Here is a 13221-nt window from a genome sequence, read left to right on the forward strand (position 1 = left end):
TACAGCTACTTACAAAAGACTCATTTAACAGTTCTTGAATGCAGATGTATGTACTGAATTACCCCCCACAATGCCTCCCATCAAAATGCACCAGAGAAATTTATTTAACAGACATTAAGCACAAATCAAAACACTCCAAGATTTGAATACTAAAAGACAGTGTCTCATTGTGACACATGACAAATTGAAGCTGCTCTGGCATAATAAAAGGAAGGAAGAGCTGTAGATATTGAAGCAAAGTATTATTCTCCAGAGGACACTTAAATATGGTGATCAGTATCTCCTCATCAACTCCAAGTTTGTAATCTTCTTAAAATGTCAAATAATTATCCCTTCACTATAGTCAAAACGTACAAGTCCAGCCAGGCAGGGAAACAATTCATCTTAAAGGCCAAATATAAGCTCCTGTGCACATCTGATGTGTCAGTGGGGCCTATCATTCCCTACTGAAGATTGCTCCTTACGGAGTAGAACGACCTCCCTGACATAAAGGGTCAAAACCTGGTGCCAGAAAAAAGCAGCACCCAGTGCCTAGGCTCTGAAACAACCTCTGTGCACATAAACGTCACAGTGCATGAAGGAAATACTCTGATTTAGCTACTACAGGGTTTAAAATTAATAGTGTTATCTATTCCAAATAGTAAAGGGCAGAAACTTAAACAAAACAAAAAAGCCACAACATCCCCACACAGTTAATTCACGCTACACATTAGTGAGAAATAGGCAAGCAAGCCAAATGAGTTAATAGATGTAAAAGGAGCAAAAGACCAAACACAATTGTTCAAAACATGTTTACTTTAGATTTCTAAAACAAAGCAAAATGCACAAAGGGATGAATTCTCCCTGCTAATCATCTCTTTTCATATTTTTAACACAGCAGTTAGCAAGACTCTTGTATGTAATTTCTATTACAGAAGGTTAGAAAGTGTCAAAGTCCATTTATCTTTAAAGCCAAGCAGACAACATGAAGATTAGCTGAGTTCCTAAAATTAACTAAGCGCACTTTAGAGCTTAGTTAATTAATTTGGGTCTAATGCCCAATACATCATATATTGGTCAGCCTCTTTTACAGTCCTTTGCAAAAACCAGGCTTAATTTTGATAATTTCACCCAAAACTGCTTGGTGATGAGGTAGTGGTTTTCTGGTTTTTGTTTGGTTTGGGGTTTTTTTTTGGTTGGGCTTTTTATTTCTTTTTTTTACTTATGCAAGCAATTGTGGGAATGCAATGGAGTCTGCATTTTCATCACCGGTATCTGACAGGAAGGGACATGCAGTAATCCAACATATCTTTTGGTTCAGAGGTGTTTTCTTAGCAGTAGATTCAGACAAGCATTTCACAAGTCTATAATTACAGCTATAAGGTGAATAGAAAAAAATAATATCCTAAATTTGGAGGAGACAGGTATCCCTCCTCCTCCAAAGTCACGGTCTATACAATTCGTTAGACTTGGCAAGGCAGGCACGGTTCAACATCAATCAGGGTGTTAGTCTGTTGGCAGGTGAGGCACAGAGTGTGTCCTGCTGGTAAAGAGCCCAAGACAGATGGAGAAAGCCTTTTTTTCTTTAAAGGCACTCTTCCTGCTTAGATGCAAGCTCATATAATGTGTCCTGCCTCAGCAAAGCATTAATGCTGTGACCCTTGATTTAGGCACTTACCGTATAGGGTTAGGAGGAGGGGGAGGAGGAAGAGGAGGAGGTGGCGGTGGTGGAGGAGGTGGTGCAGGATTTTCAGACTGCTGTATTCGTTTTTGAAGTTCATCAACTGCGCAGGAGCAATAAAACAAACGAGAGTGAGTTCTTGGTTTCTCATATCTGCTCTAAAAAACCAACTCTGATGGTTTAAGCAAAAAAGCTACTAATTAACTAAAAAACAAACAACAAGATTAAACCACACAACTGCTATGAAGTCCTGGTTTTGGCAACATTTTCTACCAAGAACCACGTCCTACATGCACAGTATTCTCATTAAACCTGTCACCTCCACCCTGAGTTACTTTTGAAACTAAAATGACACTCACTCATACAGGATCCTTCATCTAAAATGATAGAGCAGGGAAAAGTTTATCACATTCCTGGGACGGTCTGTTTAAGGTTGCATTTGAGAATGAACTAAGAAGAGATGAAAGAAGTGAACAATTTCAGCTTCCAGACTTATCTCCATCTTCCAGATGGTGTGGGTTTTCCCCATAAAAATGGCCAAAACTGGGCAGTGGGCAGAATGGATTCTTTGTCTCCTGTTTTTGTGTCAGATATAGAATGTGGAAATTACTTTTTGGCACTTGAAATGTTCTCAAATGCAATTAACTGGGGAAGGGCAGAAACAGAAAAAAAATGTCTTAAATTCCTTCTAGTTACAAAAATTTTTAGCTATTGTTCTGAATACAGTAGGAATTATGGCAGAAGTACAGAATACGATTTCCAAAGTGGATATGGTTCTTTGTTCTCATAATGATGGATTCAAATTAAAATTACAATCTTTAACATTTACTTTTAAATTTAAAAAGGAAAAAAAATTAACTGAGTGACTTTAAATTCCAGGTACAATCTTTATGCTGATTAATTCCTTCTGAAGGACAAACAAGACTGGAAGGAAAGAATCTACTGCAAGGGTTAGATCTTTTCCAAGGCAGCTGAGAAGAACTCATAAGCTGTCTGAGCTTATTTTTAAGGCTGGGTACTGTAAAACTAACACAAAGCAGGTCTTCCAAGCAAGACTACTAACAAGCTTAAGGATAATCCTCTTCTTATGGATATGTTTCAGAAAAGCATGGCTATAGTGAAGTCTTAACTAAGGATAAGGACTTTGGCGTCCTCTGACGGGGGCTCAAATGCTTCTCTGACCAGATATCATACTTAAAACTAGCACTTCCTTAGGCCTTAAGCTGAACGAGGACTGAAGGCAAAGGCACATGCAAATAATTAACCATAGTCCCACATTCCCTATTGTGAGGCCACACACACCAGGGGCCCTTTTTAAAAATAATTTTTCAATAAAGAGCATGAGGTCAGAAATTTCCTCATTCAATAGATAGGATGCTGCAGACAAGCTAGGCACCATCCTGACAGCAATAACTGTATGAACACCTGCACTGCAACAGTTTTTCCCTTTAACTGTTCTGTGAATCTTTTCTGCCCATATACTTTGGGAATTAGTTTAAATCTTAGAGACAGACAGACAGACAGACAGACACAGTAGCTAGCAAGGCTATTTCCTTCCTTTCAGTCATCTGACATGGAACAAAAAATTTGACTACAAGTAAGAGGTTTAGACATATCGTTCTCATGGATATGAACCACAAAAGCCCACCTGATTTGTTTTGCTAACTCCCTTTGTAGGGCTCTGAAGGCAGCACTTATGTTTTAAACACCTGTTTAAAAAAAGAAAAAAAGAAACACCTCCCCCAGACCCTCTCACATCAGCAGAAACTGTTTTCTCACATGTCAATATGAAGGGGTAAACCATATCTTTATTTTCACTGGTGTCTTCTATTGCAAGACTATTAAATGGATGAGTAGCTTGATAATTATGGGGTATTTTTGTAAAATTCACAGTCTGATAAATCACTCGGCATCTTTGCCAAAAAAAAAAAAAAAAGAGCAGAGTTATCCCATTTTATTTATTTTGAAACTAGGTAAGAAGGTACATTTCGACTGAATACAAAGAATTGTGTCTTTCAGACAGAAACACATTCACATGTATATGTCCATCTGTAAGACTCAGGGCAATCTAATAACAGGATTTTTATACCTTACATAAGTTTTACAAGGTTATTCTTTCACACACATTCTGGACACCACTGTTCTGTGGTTGGAGGCAGTTGCTGTTCTTTGTCTTGTGAAGCACAGATCTGGATCTCAGCTACACAAAAGCTGTTGCTTCTGGGGTCTCAAATGTACACAAATAATTCTATCAGACGTGCAGTACTCACAACCCTTCTGCAGTACCTCTAAAATGAAAGTCATGTGATTTTACCTGAATGCTTTAGGTCTCTAACTTTTTCTTCTGAGTTCTGACACTTAAGCTCTAGTTCCTTTTTATCTTCTTCCAAAAGTTCTAGTTGCTGTTTAAGACGACTGATCTCCTTATGCAGTCCTTGATTCTCTAGCTGCTCTTCCAATTCCTTAATCTGCAGATGGCAAACAATAGCATTCATTACAATAAAAGGTATTTTCTGTCCTTCCTTCTGTTCTTCATCAGAAATACAAGAACATTGACATTTTTGTTCTCTTACAGACTGCTTCCACTGACAGGTTGGTTATTTAAACTCCCTTGTCTCAACACATGCAGACACCTGGGGAAGAATTATGGAACATCAGGTTTAGAGGCAGCATTCAGGTGTAGAGTAGCAATGACTTCCCAGCTCCCTAAATATATACATTTTGCTCTAGACTTCAAGGAGCCAAAGATGCAGAGATTGTCCATGAACTGGGAGTTATTCTTGCAAAATACTAATTCAGAAGCATGTGAGATTACATATAGTCTTAGTATTGCTGCGTTGATAAAAGCACAGGAACTGCCTACCTATTCCTAGCATTCCTCTATTGCCAGAGTTTTAAGAACAGGCCTCACAGCTAAAGGAAAACGCGTTTTCAGGCTCGTATGTGAAGCAATGGTGATTCCTCCCAGTTAGTGATTGACCTAGTCCAGTTTCAAAGAATGTATCTGTCTAGATCCTAGCACTTTAGATCCTATCACAACACTTTGCAGCATTCACCTAACATTTCCCTGCTCCAGTGTGCCTGGCTCTTCCCCACGCATTTCATCAGCAAGTGACCATACTACTAATGTGAACTGCCTGCCTCTCACCTCCTGGTCTTCTTAGCTTATCCCCCAAAAATACCCTTTTTATTACTCAATGTCCAAAATATTTTCGTGTGATCTCTTCTGCACTTAATGGATCTTGACTTAATGCTTGTAATTGCATTTTACTGACATCCAGAAAAAAATGCTTGCCTAAACCAGAACCTTCAGGCTGAAAAACCTTCAGGTTTTGTACTCATGCCTTACCAGTGACCCAGAAGAAGGGAATCACACTCTTCCCTGAAGTTTAGTTCTTAGTTTGTGACTATTATGGGGACAAGATCTCAAATAATTCTGAACATAACAAATACGTGACACTCCTTAAATTCAGGAGGTTTTCAAAGACTTCTGCGTGAGATGAAAAGTAACCCGTTTTACCTTTTGTTGGTGTTGAAGCCTCTCTTCTTCTAATGTGTGGGTTAGCTTAGCATTGTCATCTAAAGCCTTCAACAGCTGTTGATCAGGAGCAGAATTTTGCAGAAGCAACTGACTTTGCCTTTTCATCTTGTTTTGTTCAATAAACATCTGCCAAAACAAAACCCACCCCCCCAAAAAACCAACAGTTAAGCACAGCCTAATGCTATCCTGGGAAAAGTGGCAATTGGAAAGAAAAGGAAGGCATTAACATCGTGTTAATATGGTAGGGATAATGAGGAACAATGTGACGAGGAAGGGGAAAGGAAGTTGGAGAGTAAAATTTGCAAGGGCTAAGCTGACACTGAAAGGAACCAGGTGTTTGCTGCTATACCTCAGTTACTCCTATGTTGGCAGCATCCAGAATTTAAATGCATCTCTGAATTTTGTTTCCTGGAAATGGGAACAATCTAATCTGCTCCCTATCGTGAGCTCTGGAGATGAAAAGAACTCTCGGGTGGAGGAAAAAGTACCTGTGAATTCACAGGCTACCTTCCTCAAACACATCTGCAAATCTTGGTATAAAACCCACTTATCTGAGGGTTACCTGGACATATTAATGATGGAGAGTCTTCAGGAAATGAATTTCAGTCAGTCCATATTTGTGTAATCAGTGTATGCTTTTGCCCCAGGAAAAGGCATTTTAGAGCAATTTCAGCCTTTTAGTTATGATCCTTGTGTTCTTTCCTCTTCCCCAGTTATATTTTCGATATGGGGAATGAATACATTAGGGGGAAAAAATCAAATAGTCTAGAGACTTGACACTGATAAAAATACCACACAATTCTTTAGGCTTCACCTAAGAGGTGCAGAGGCTGTCAGCACATGTAGTTTCTATAAGACAGATCTGCTCTTTCCACACTGTTTAGGAACTCGGGGAAAAGAAAAGATTGCTTCCTGCCAAAAAAACCTCCTAGTGAAATTTACGCTGCATCTTGATCTCTCTTTCGGGCAGAGGGCTGCCCCCAGGCAACAGGGGCTTTCACTCTTGACAAACTCAGCTGTGCCTATTATTAGAGCAGAAATAGGGACTGGGTCATGCTGAGGTTTCAGATGAGTGTGCACAGGTCAGCAAAGCATGGCACTTATGGCAGGAAAACAAAAAACAGCCTGAGAATGCAGACGCTCCCTCAGACTGTAAAAACACTGTTGTTTAGCACAGCAAAAGCAAGAAGATATTTTAAGGATAAAGTACTAGAAATACAAAGAATTCCATGAGATCTTTTCAGGTTCCCATACTGTTTATTCACAAACCAAAATTACAGACACAACATATGGTTTCTGCCCATCCAGTGCTACTGCAATGCTACGTGATTTCTTTTTTTTTTTTAATAAAATTGTATTTTAAAGAAATATCAGCTGATGCAGATTCATGGCAAGCATTCCACTCAGGGCTTTGCACAGACACTTCAACTGAGTCTTCTTAGCAAGCAACTCTCTCTCTAGCTGTAGGTACAGACCCAGAAGCCTGCTGACTGTGCTGAACTTTTAACTCACAATGCAGCCTGCTTGACCCTGCGTGCCAAGAAGAGTCAATTGATGCAGCCTTAATACTAATAAAACCTACAATGAACACTTCATTGGGCAAAGCTGTGCCATGGGGGTAGGCAATAAAGGACTGGAAGTATTCAATGAAGAGGAAACAATGAATACAGGCTCTAGTACTATACTTTGTTATAAAACAAACAAAAACAAATTTACAATACACAGGCCACTATGGCGCTGTGCAGATGTGGACATCAGCTCCCTGTCCCAAAATTCTGCCAGTCTAACCAATTCTGCTTGTGTTACCTCACGCTAGTAGGGTTATGGCAAAAACAGTTCAAAGGCAAAAGAAGTTCAGAATCAAAGCTACTCCCCACCACCTGTAAAGGTTTGCCTTGTATCACAACTCATCTATTTGATTAACATATCTTCTTAAGAGAAACAGCATCTTTGAAACATTATACCTTAGAAAGGCCTCTGAATCACTGCTAAAGAACCCAGTGCTGCCTCAAAGCCCCCTGCTTTCCTATTAAGTCAGTCAAAAGTTATTTAACCCTGACAGAAACATCATCTCTTTAGATGCCATCTTGAGCAAATATCGTAGTTTACCTACTGTGAACTTTCAAAGCAAAGTGAAAACTTGGGCTTCATTTTTTTGGAATCTGAAAAACAGTTTGAGGTGATAATTCCAGATTTTTGTTCCCTGAGTTTCTGCTACTAAAACCAATAGAACAGAGTTGTTCCAGCCTGGGGGAGCAGAAAGCTGCCAAAACAAGAAGAAATCAAACAGAGCAACTTGATTTCTTCAACTTGAGCAGATACTTCACCAAATGTAGAAAATTCATATTCACTTTGTTTCACAGTCCTCTGCAATAAAATGGAAAAAATCCTTTTGAAGAACTGGGTGAAAACTTTTTCATTCAGAAATCTTCACATGAAGTCCTGCATTTTCAATTAGCTTTATAAATTGCTTTCACAAAATTGCAAATACGTTCCTGCTTAGAACATATGTGAAAGTGTCTTCACCCCCACAAAAAACCTTTGTTGCTTATAACTTAATGATGCCATCAGATACATGGAAATCAATTTCTCATAAAGAGTCCCATCCATTTCAGAAGTTACTTACACATGTCCTTGAAGTACCAGTATATTCCAAAAGGAAGAGACAAAACTAGACAAGATGTTCACAGCAGATAAAGCAGAAAGAGAGCTGATGATGAACTGATTGCAAGTTTTTGAGACGTCGCTCTGGGTGTTTGACATGTGACAAAAAAGACCCTTAGAAATTAATTTTAGATTAAAATTAAAACAATCAAGTCCTGCTTCAGCAGGGCAGAAACCTGACTGCCTGCATAAGCCTGAATATTAATTAAAGTGACTGCTGAAAGGGCAAAACAGCTACTAACAGGATTATTTGGACTAGGTGGAATTTAACCAATTGATGGATTAGTTCCGACTTTGCCACCTGCTAGACAATTATCTGCAGAGTATCCCAATCAATGCTAGAAACATAAGTCGATGCTGGAGGAATCTACTGAAACCACGACTGCAACTAAAGGCAGATCACAAGGGACAGCAGTTTGTTTACACTTATTTTAATTTTTAAAATTTCCAAGCATTGTGCAAACTGGCTACGTATCTTTCCCCAGAGTTTACAAACAGAAGCTCCAAAGCGCAGAAAATCTGGGGTTTGGCTACCTTCCATAAGCAGAGTTTGCACAAAAATTGGGGAGGGGGAAAGAGAAGAGGGCAAAATCCTGAAAATAATAGAAGTTTTTCCCTTGACCTTAATGAGGCCACACCTCATTCTGAGACCCCTGCTCCAACCATTACCCTACAGAGCATTCGCTGCAGCTGGTTTTTGTTTACACCAGAGCTGGAAAAGGAATTCTTCCTCATTAAAAAAGTTAGAAAGCAACTCCGTTAGTGTCAAGTCCCTGGGAACTTCGAATCTCGTTCAAGTAGCATTCAGGGTATAACTGGGTGCTTTCCAACTAACTCCTCTCCCAGGGGCAAAATGAGGCCAAGGGAAATGTTTTAATATCCATACGTTGTTACATTTCCATCTGTACATTGCCTGGGTACTCACTATGTGGAATAACTTTTTTGTCTTAGCTACAGTTTAAAGGGAGAAGAATGTCTCAATACAGCAGCCCTGTTACAATAAGGTAACCATTCGTTGCATGAAGTAAAATAAACATCAGTAGCAAACACTACCCACTACGAATAGAATAACAAAAGGTACGTAGCAAGGCAGAGTCAAACTTCAGAAGTCTCAAACAGAAAAGAGAAGATCAATCAACTTGACTTCAATCCTTGGCAGCACTGCTACATCCCCTCCACACCCTAGTTAAAAATCAGTAAGTCATCCTGACAGAGTAGTAAACTATTCATTTGCATTTGTCATAGTTTAGAGGAGCTGATGTCTTTTGCATTATGTGTACCCTGAAGCCTTACAGCCTTGTGTTCAGACCTAATATAAGTACCTTGGCCCTACCTCTCTCAAATCTCCCCAAAAGAGCAGAAGGATTTTATGTGATGGGGGGACAGAGTGATGTTGTCTGATTATGGCTTGACAGCGCACTAAGGGGTTCTAAACTCAGGAATTATTCAGTTTAAAATATAAATCCAGGTATGGATTTCAGTTCAGGCTAATCAGGAAAAATATATACATATACACTCTCTAACTTTGTAACTGCTTAACTGTACTGTATTATCAAGGACACCTGGGCTTGTGGGCTTCACTGCATATAAATATTACATCAGGATACAATGGCTATTGGGGTTTTTTTGATGGAAGAGTTAAGAAACAGTCTTATTAAAACACAGTAAGAAGCACACCCATAGTTTGGACATTGACCTAGAAATGCTCTCTGTACCCTCAGGCTCAATGCTGTTCGTCAAGCAATGATATCAGCCTTGTATGAGTTTCAAATCCCTTGTAGTTTAGTGGATTCATAGGTGTCTGCAGTGCTACTCAGGAAAAAAGCTACAACAAATAGATGGGATCTGCAGCTAGGACGCAGTCCAGAAAACTTTCTGCAGCACAAGCTTAATTTTAAGTGCATGTGGCATTACTCTGACCTGAAAATTTTGTATCTGGTGCTTATACTTTTCCCCACCTGGGAACTACTTCTATGGAAAGCAACTGTCATGTGACATCAGACAGAAAATTACCCAAATGTCTAACATCAAGGGCATGGAGGGCACAGAACAAGACTCTTCTTTAATTAAAAAACAAAACAAAACAAAACCAAAAACCACAAAAGCAAACACACACACACAAAAAACACCAAACAAAAAACCCCAAAACAAAACAACAACAACAACAACAAAAAAACCCAAGCGTGAAGCATGGAAAACCAGAGTGATGCATTTCTGGCAATGTATCATGACCTTCATAGACTCCCTCCTTGAGAGGGGCCAAAGACTAACCCTAGTTGGATTTTCAAACTGCCACCAAAAACTGAGCAACACGATCATGAAAAAGGACATATGCATAGTAATAGGCAGCCAAGGTTCACTCCCCACTCTCCAGATGATTCATAATAGTTTACAGCTAATATTTTTGTTGAGACCTGCATCACTTTTAGACTAATAAAGATACAATACAGTTGCTTTAGTTACCTGGCCAACTGCCAGACAACTTCTGAAGGGAGAATTTCTAAAGAGCTACAAGATGTAGCATTAGTAAGTTTTGTGACTCAAGAGGTCTAATTTACTCAGAATGGGGGAACTGGAGTTAACCCTAATTTCTTGTCCATCGTTTGCTTCTCACCGCAGAGGTGCCTGGAGCATGTGTTTTGAGCGTGAGAAAACTGAATCCCTATCAGCATTGTGACTTCCTTAAAAACACGGTATTATTTATTTTAACAGCCTCTTCTGTACAAAAGGGTTTGTCAAACTACAGCACTCATTCTTTGCTTATAAGGCATAACTGCCCAAGGCCCAAAATAAAGGGGAGACAAAAAAATCTCTGTTGTTACTTATTTCTTTGCTTCCTGCAGTTAACAGTTTTCTTTTTTCCCTGGAAGAAGTATAGTGATACATTCTATAACACTCACAGTCTTACAGCATTTAGACATCATCTAATATATTCAGAAACAGATCATACACCACATGAAAAAGGAGGAAACCTCTCCACTTTTTTCCCCAATAGATTAATTTCCTGAACAAAAAAGAGAAGAGGGGTGGGTGGAGAAAGAAATAGAGACCAAAGAGAGAGTTTCCTAGAGCATACATCTGTTACCATTTCACAAGCCTGTTCTTGGGAAAAAGCCTGATGAAACATATCAGTGTTGCATCATGCTTCAAAAGCGGTAACATTCAAGCTCAGGAGAATTCAAGTACTGATCACTTACCATGTCTCTAATTATTCTTTTGTATCAGGAATAGCGTGGCCAGCAGGAGCAGGGCAGGGACAGTGACCTGTGCTCGGCACTGGTGAGGCCGCACCTCGAATCCTGGGTTCAGTTTTGGGCCCCTCAGGACAAGAGAGACACTGAGGTGCTGGAGCGTGTCCAGAGGAGGGCAACAGAACTGGGGAAGGGTCTGGAGAACAAGCACGATGAGGAGAGGTTGAGGGAACTGGGGGTATTTAGCCTGGAGAAAAGGCGGCTCGGGGGGACCTTATCACTCCATACAACTACCTGAAAGGAGGCTGTAGTGAGGTGGGGGTCGGTCTCTTCTTCCAAGTAACAAACAACAGGATGAGAGGAGATGGCCTCAAGTTGCACCAGGGGAGGTTTAGATTGGATATTAGGAAAAATTTCTTCACCAAAAGGGTTGTCAGGGATTGGAACAGGCTGCCCTGGGAAGTGGTGGAGTCACGTGTAGATGTGGTGCTTAGGGACATGGTTTAGTGGTCGACTTGGCAGTGCTAAGGTTAATGGTTGGACCAATGATCTTAAAGGTCTTTTCCAACCTAAATGATTCAATGATTCTATGATTATTTCCAGTTCAGTCAACTGGACTGGATATTAATTATCTTCAGATACCAGTTCCTGTTGAATCCTTGGTAATGCACAGACTGTGCAGTATCCACTCACAATGTGGCACGTTAAGGCAAAAGTCCTTACAAATTAACCCAACAGGTCACAAATGCATCCGAGGAAGAGTTCATGTCATCAAGATGACCAAATCCACTGCACACAACCTCATGAGTAGTGCAGACATCTGTTAAGAATGACAATAATTTCTCCTTAGTCTTATGATAGACATCTTTTATCTTTCAATCCAGGAAGATTCAGCCCCGATTAAGCCATGTCAGTTTTACACTGGCCCAGGTACAGGGTGGTGGCATTATGAGGTAAACAAGTTAAATGCAAACATGTTGTCTAATAGTTATGTAGAAACACAGACATAGGTATAGTATGCTGTTTAATGCATCTGTAAGTATTGAGAATTGGAGGGAAAGTTAAGGAAAAGATGAACGATGCACATTACAAATTCACTCTAATTTTTTTAATCCATTTGGATCACAGCTCCTCTGAATGCAGCCTTTCAACCTCTCAAATCACAAACTATTTTACAGATGACCATAAGCATTTGGGAAAGTTTTTTTTTTCCAGTTGTGTTTTTTCGGAAAAAGCCTACGCTAGCCTCAAAAGCGAGAGGAACCCCAACAAACCTGCTCAGAAGTTTGACACTTCATTTCTATTTATCCAAGATACAGAGGGCAAAAAGCAACAACTCAATGCTAACTTAGAGAGTGTGCTGCCTCTTCTCCAGGAGGTTTCTGGAGTAACTTTAGGTGCAGGGGTTGTCTCCATGCCAGCACACAAGACAGTAATAAACCGTTCACTTTACAAAATATTGTTGCAAGGCACGATGTATGCTTAACAAACCATTTACGCCAGATTATTTTGTTAAACTCCTGGGATTTTTACATCACTAAGACTTTCAATTTACTTCTCTCACTGTGTTCCTCCCCTTTTGGCTTGCTTTGGCTGTATGTATTGTATTTTGCTCATCTTTGTGGAAGAGTGCTTTTCAGGGATAGCCTCTATATTACTGCGATGGCCTTCAAGATACTCTCTGCCTTCCTTTGTTTTCTTATAAACTGCTCCACAAAGAGCTGAGAGATCTTAGTGTCTCTTAAAACATGACACTAGAATTCTGGTTAAGCTTGCCAAGATTCCCATGTTAACAACCCTGTTTTATTCAGGTAGGTACAGATTCTTCCATGCTCCCGCCCCTTACACACTCTATTTATTTAGTTCTTTTATGCAGATTCCTGTACCTTTCATAATGGATTGTGACTCACTTCAAACCCTCTTTCTTCTTCTTTCCCCCTCTCTACACCATGGCTGACAATATTTACTCAGTTTCTTTAGAACCTCTAAGAGGCATGAATTCTAATGTTTGAAGTTGGATCATTTTTGATTAATTAAATATATATTATGGTGGTGCCAGCAGCATGACTATAATTAAAGCTGTATTGGATTTTTTTTTTTAATCAAAAGCTCTGATTTTCAAGTGTTCGCTCACTCCTATATGCACTTGCTCCCTCCCTCTCTCG

General features: G+C 39.7%; 1 protein-coding gene across 3 annotated transcripts in view; it reads right to left on the bottom strand.

Moving 5' to 3' along the window:
* The window catches only part of SHTN1 (shootin 1), a 66688-nt gene that overhangs the window by 19237 nt on the left and 34230 nt on the right, over positions 1–13221 (bottom strand). For all 3 annotated transcript variants that reach the window (XM_064464240.1, XM_064464239.1, XM_064464241.1), the window contains exons 9-11: positions 5181–5327; positions 3975–4128; positions 1658–1763 (exon numbers count right to left, since the gene is read on the bottom strand). In XM_064464240.1, coding sequence (XP_064320310.1) covers positions 1658–1763; positions 3975–4128; positions 5181–5327 — 407 coding nt within the window. The remainder of the gene's footprint in view (positions 1–1657; positions 1764–3974; positions 4129–5180; positions 5328–13221) is intronic.

Source organism: Phalacrocorax carbo, chromosome 12, assembly GCF_963921805.1.
Source record: "Phalacrocorax carbo chromosome 12, bPhaCar2.1, whole genome shotgun sequence".
Lineage (NCBI taxonomy): Eukaryota > Metazoa > Chordata > Aves > Suliformes > Phalacrocoracidae > Phalacrocorax > Phalacrocorax carbo.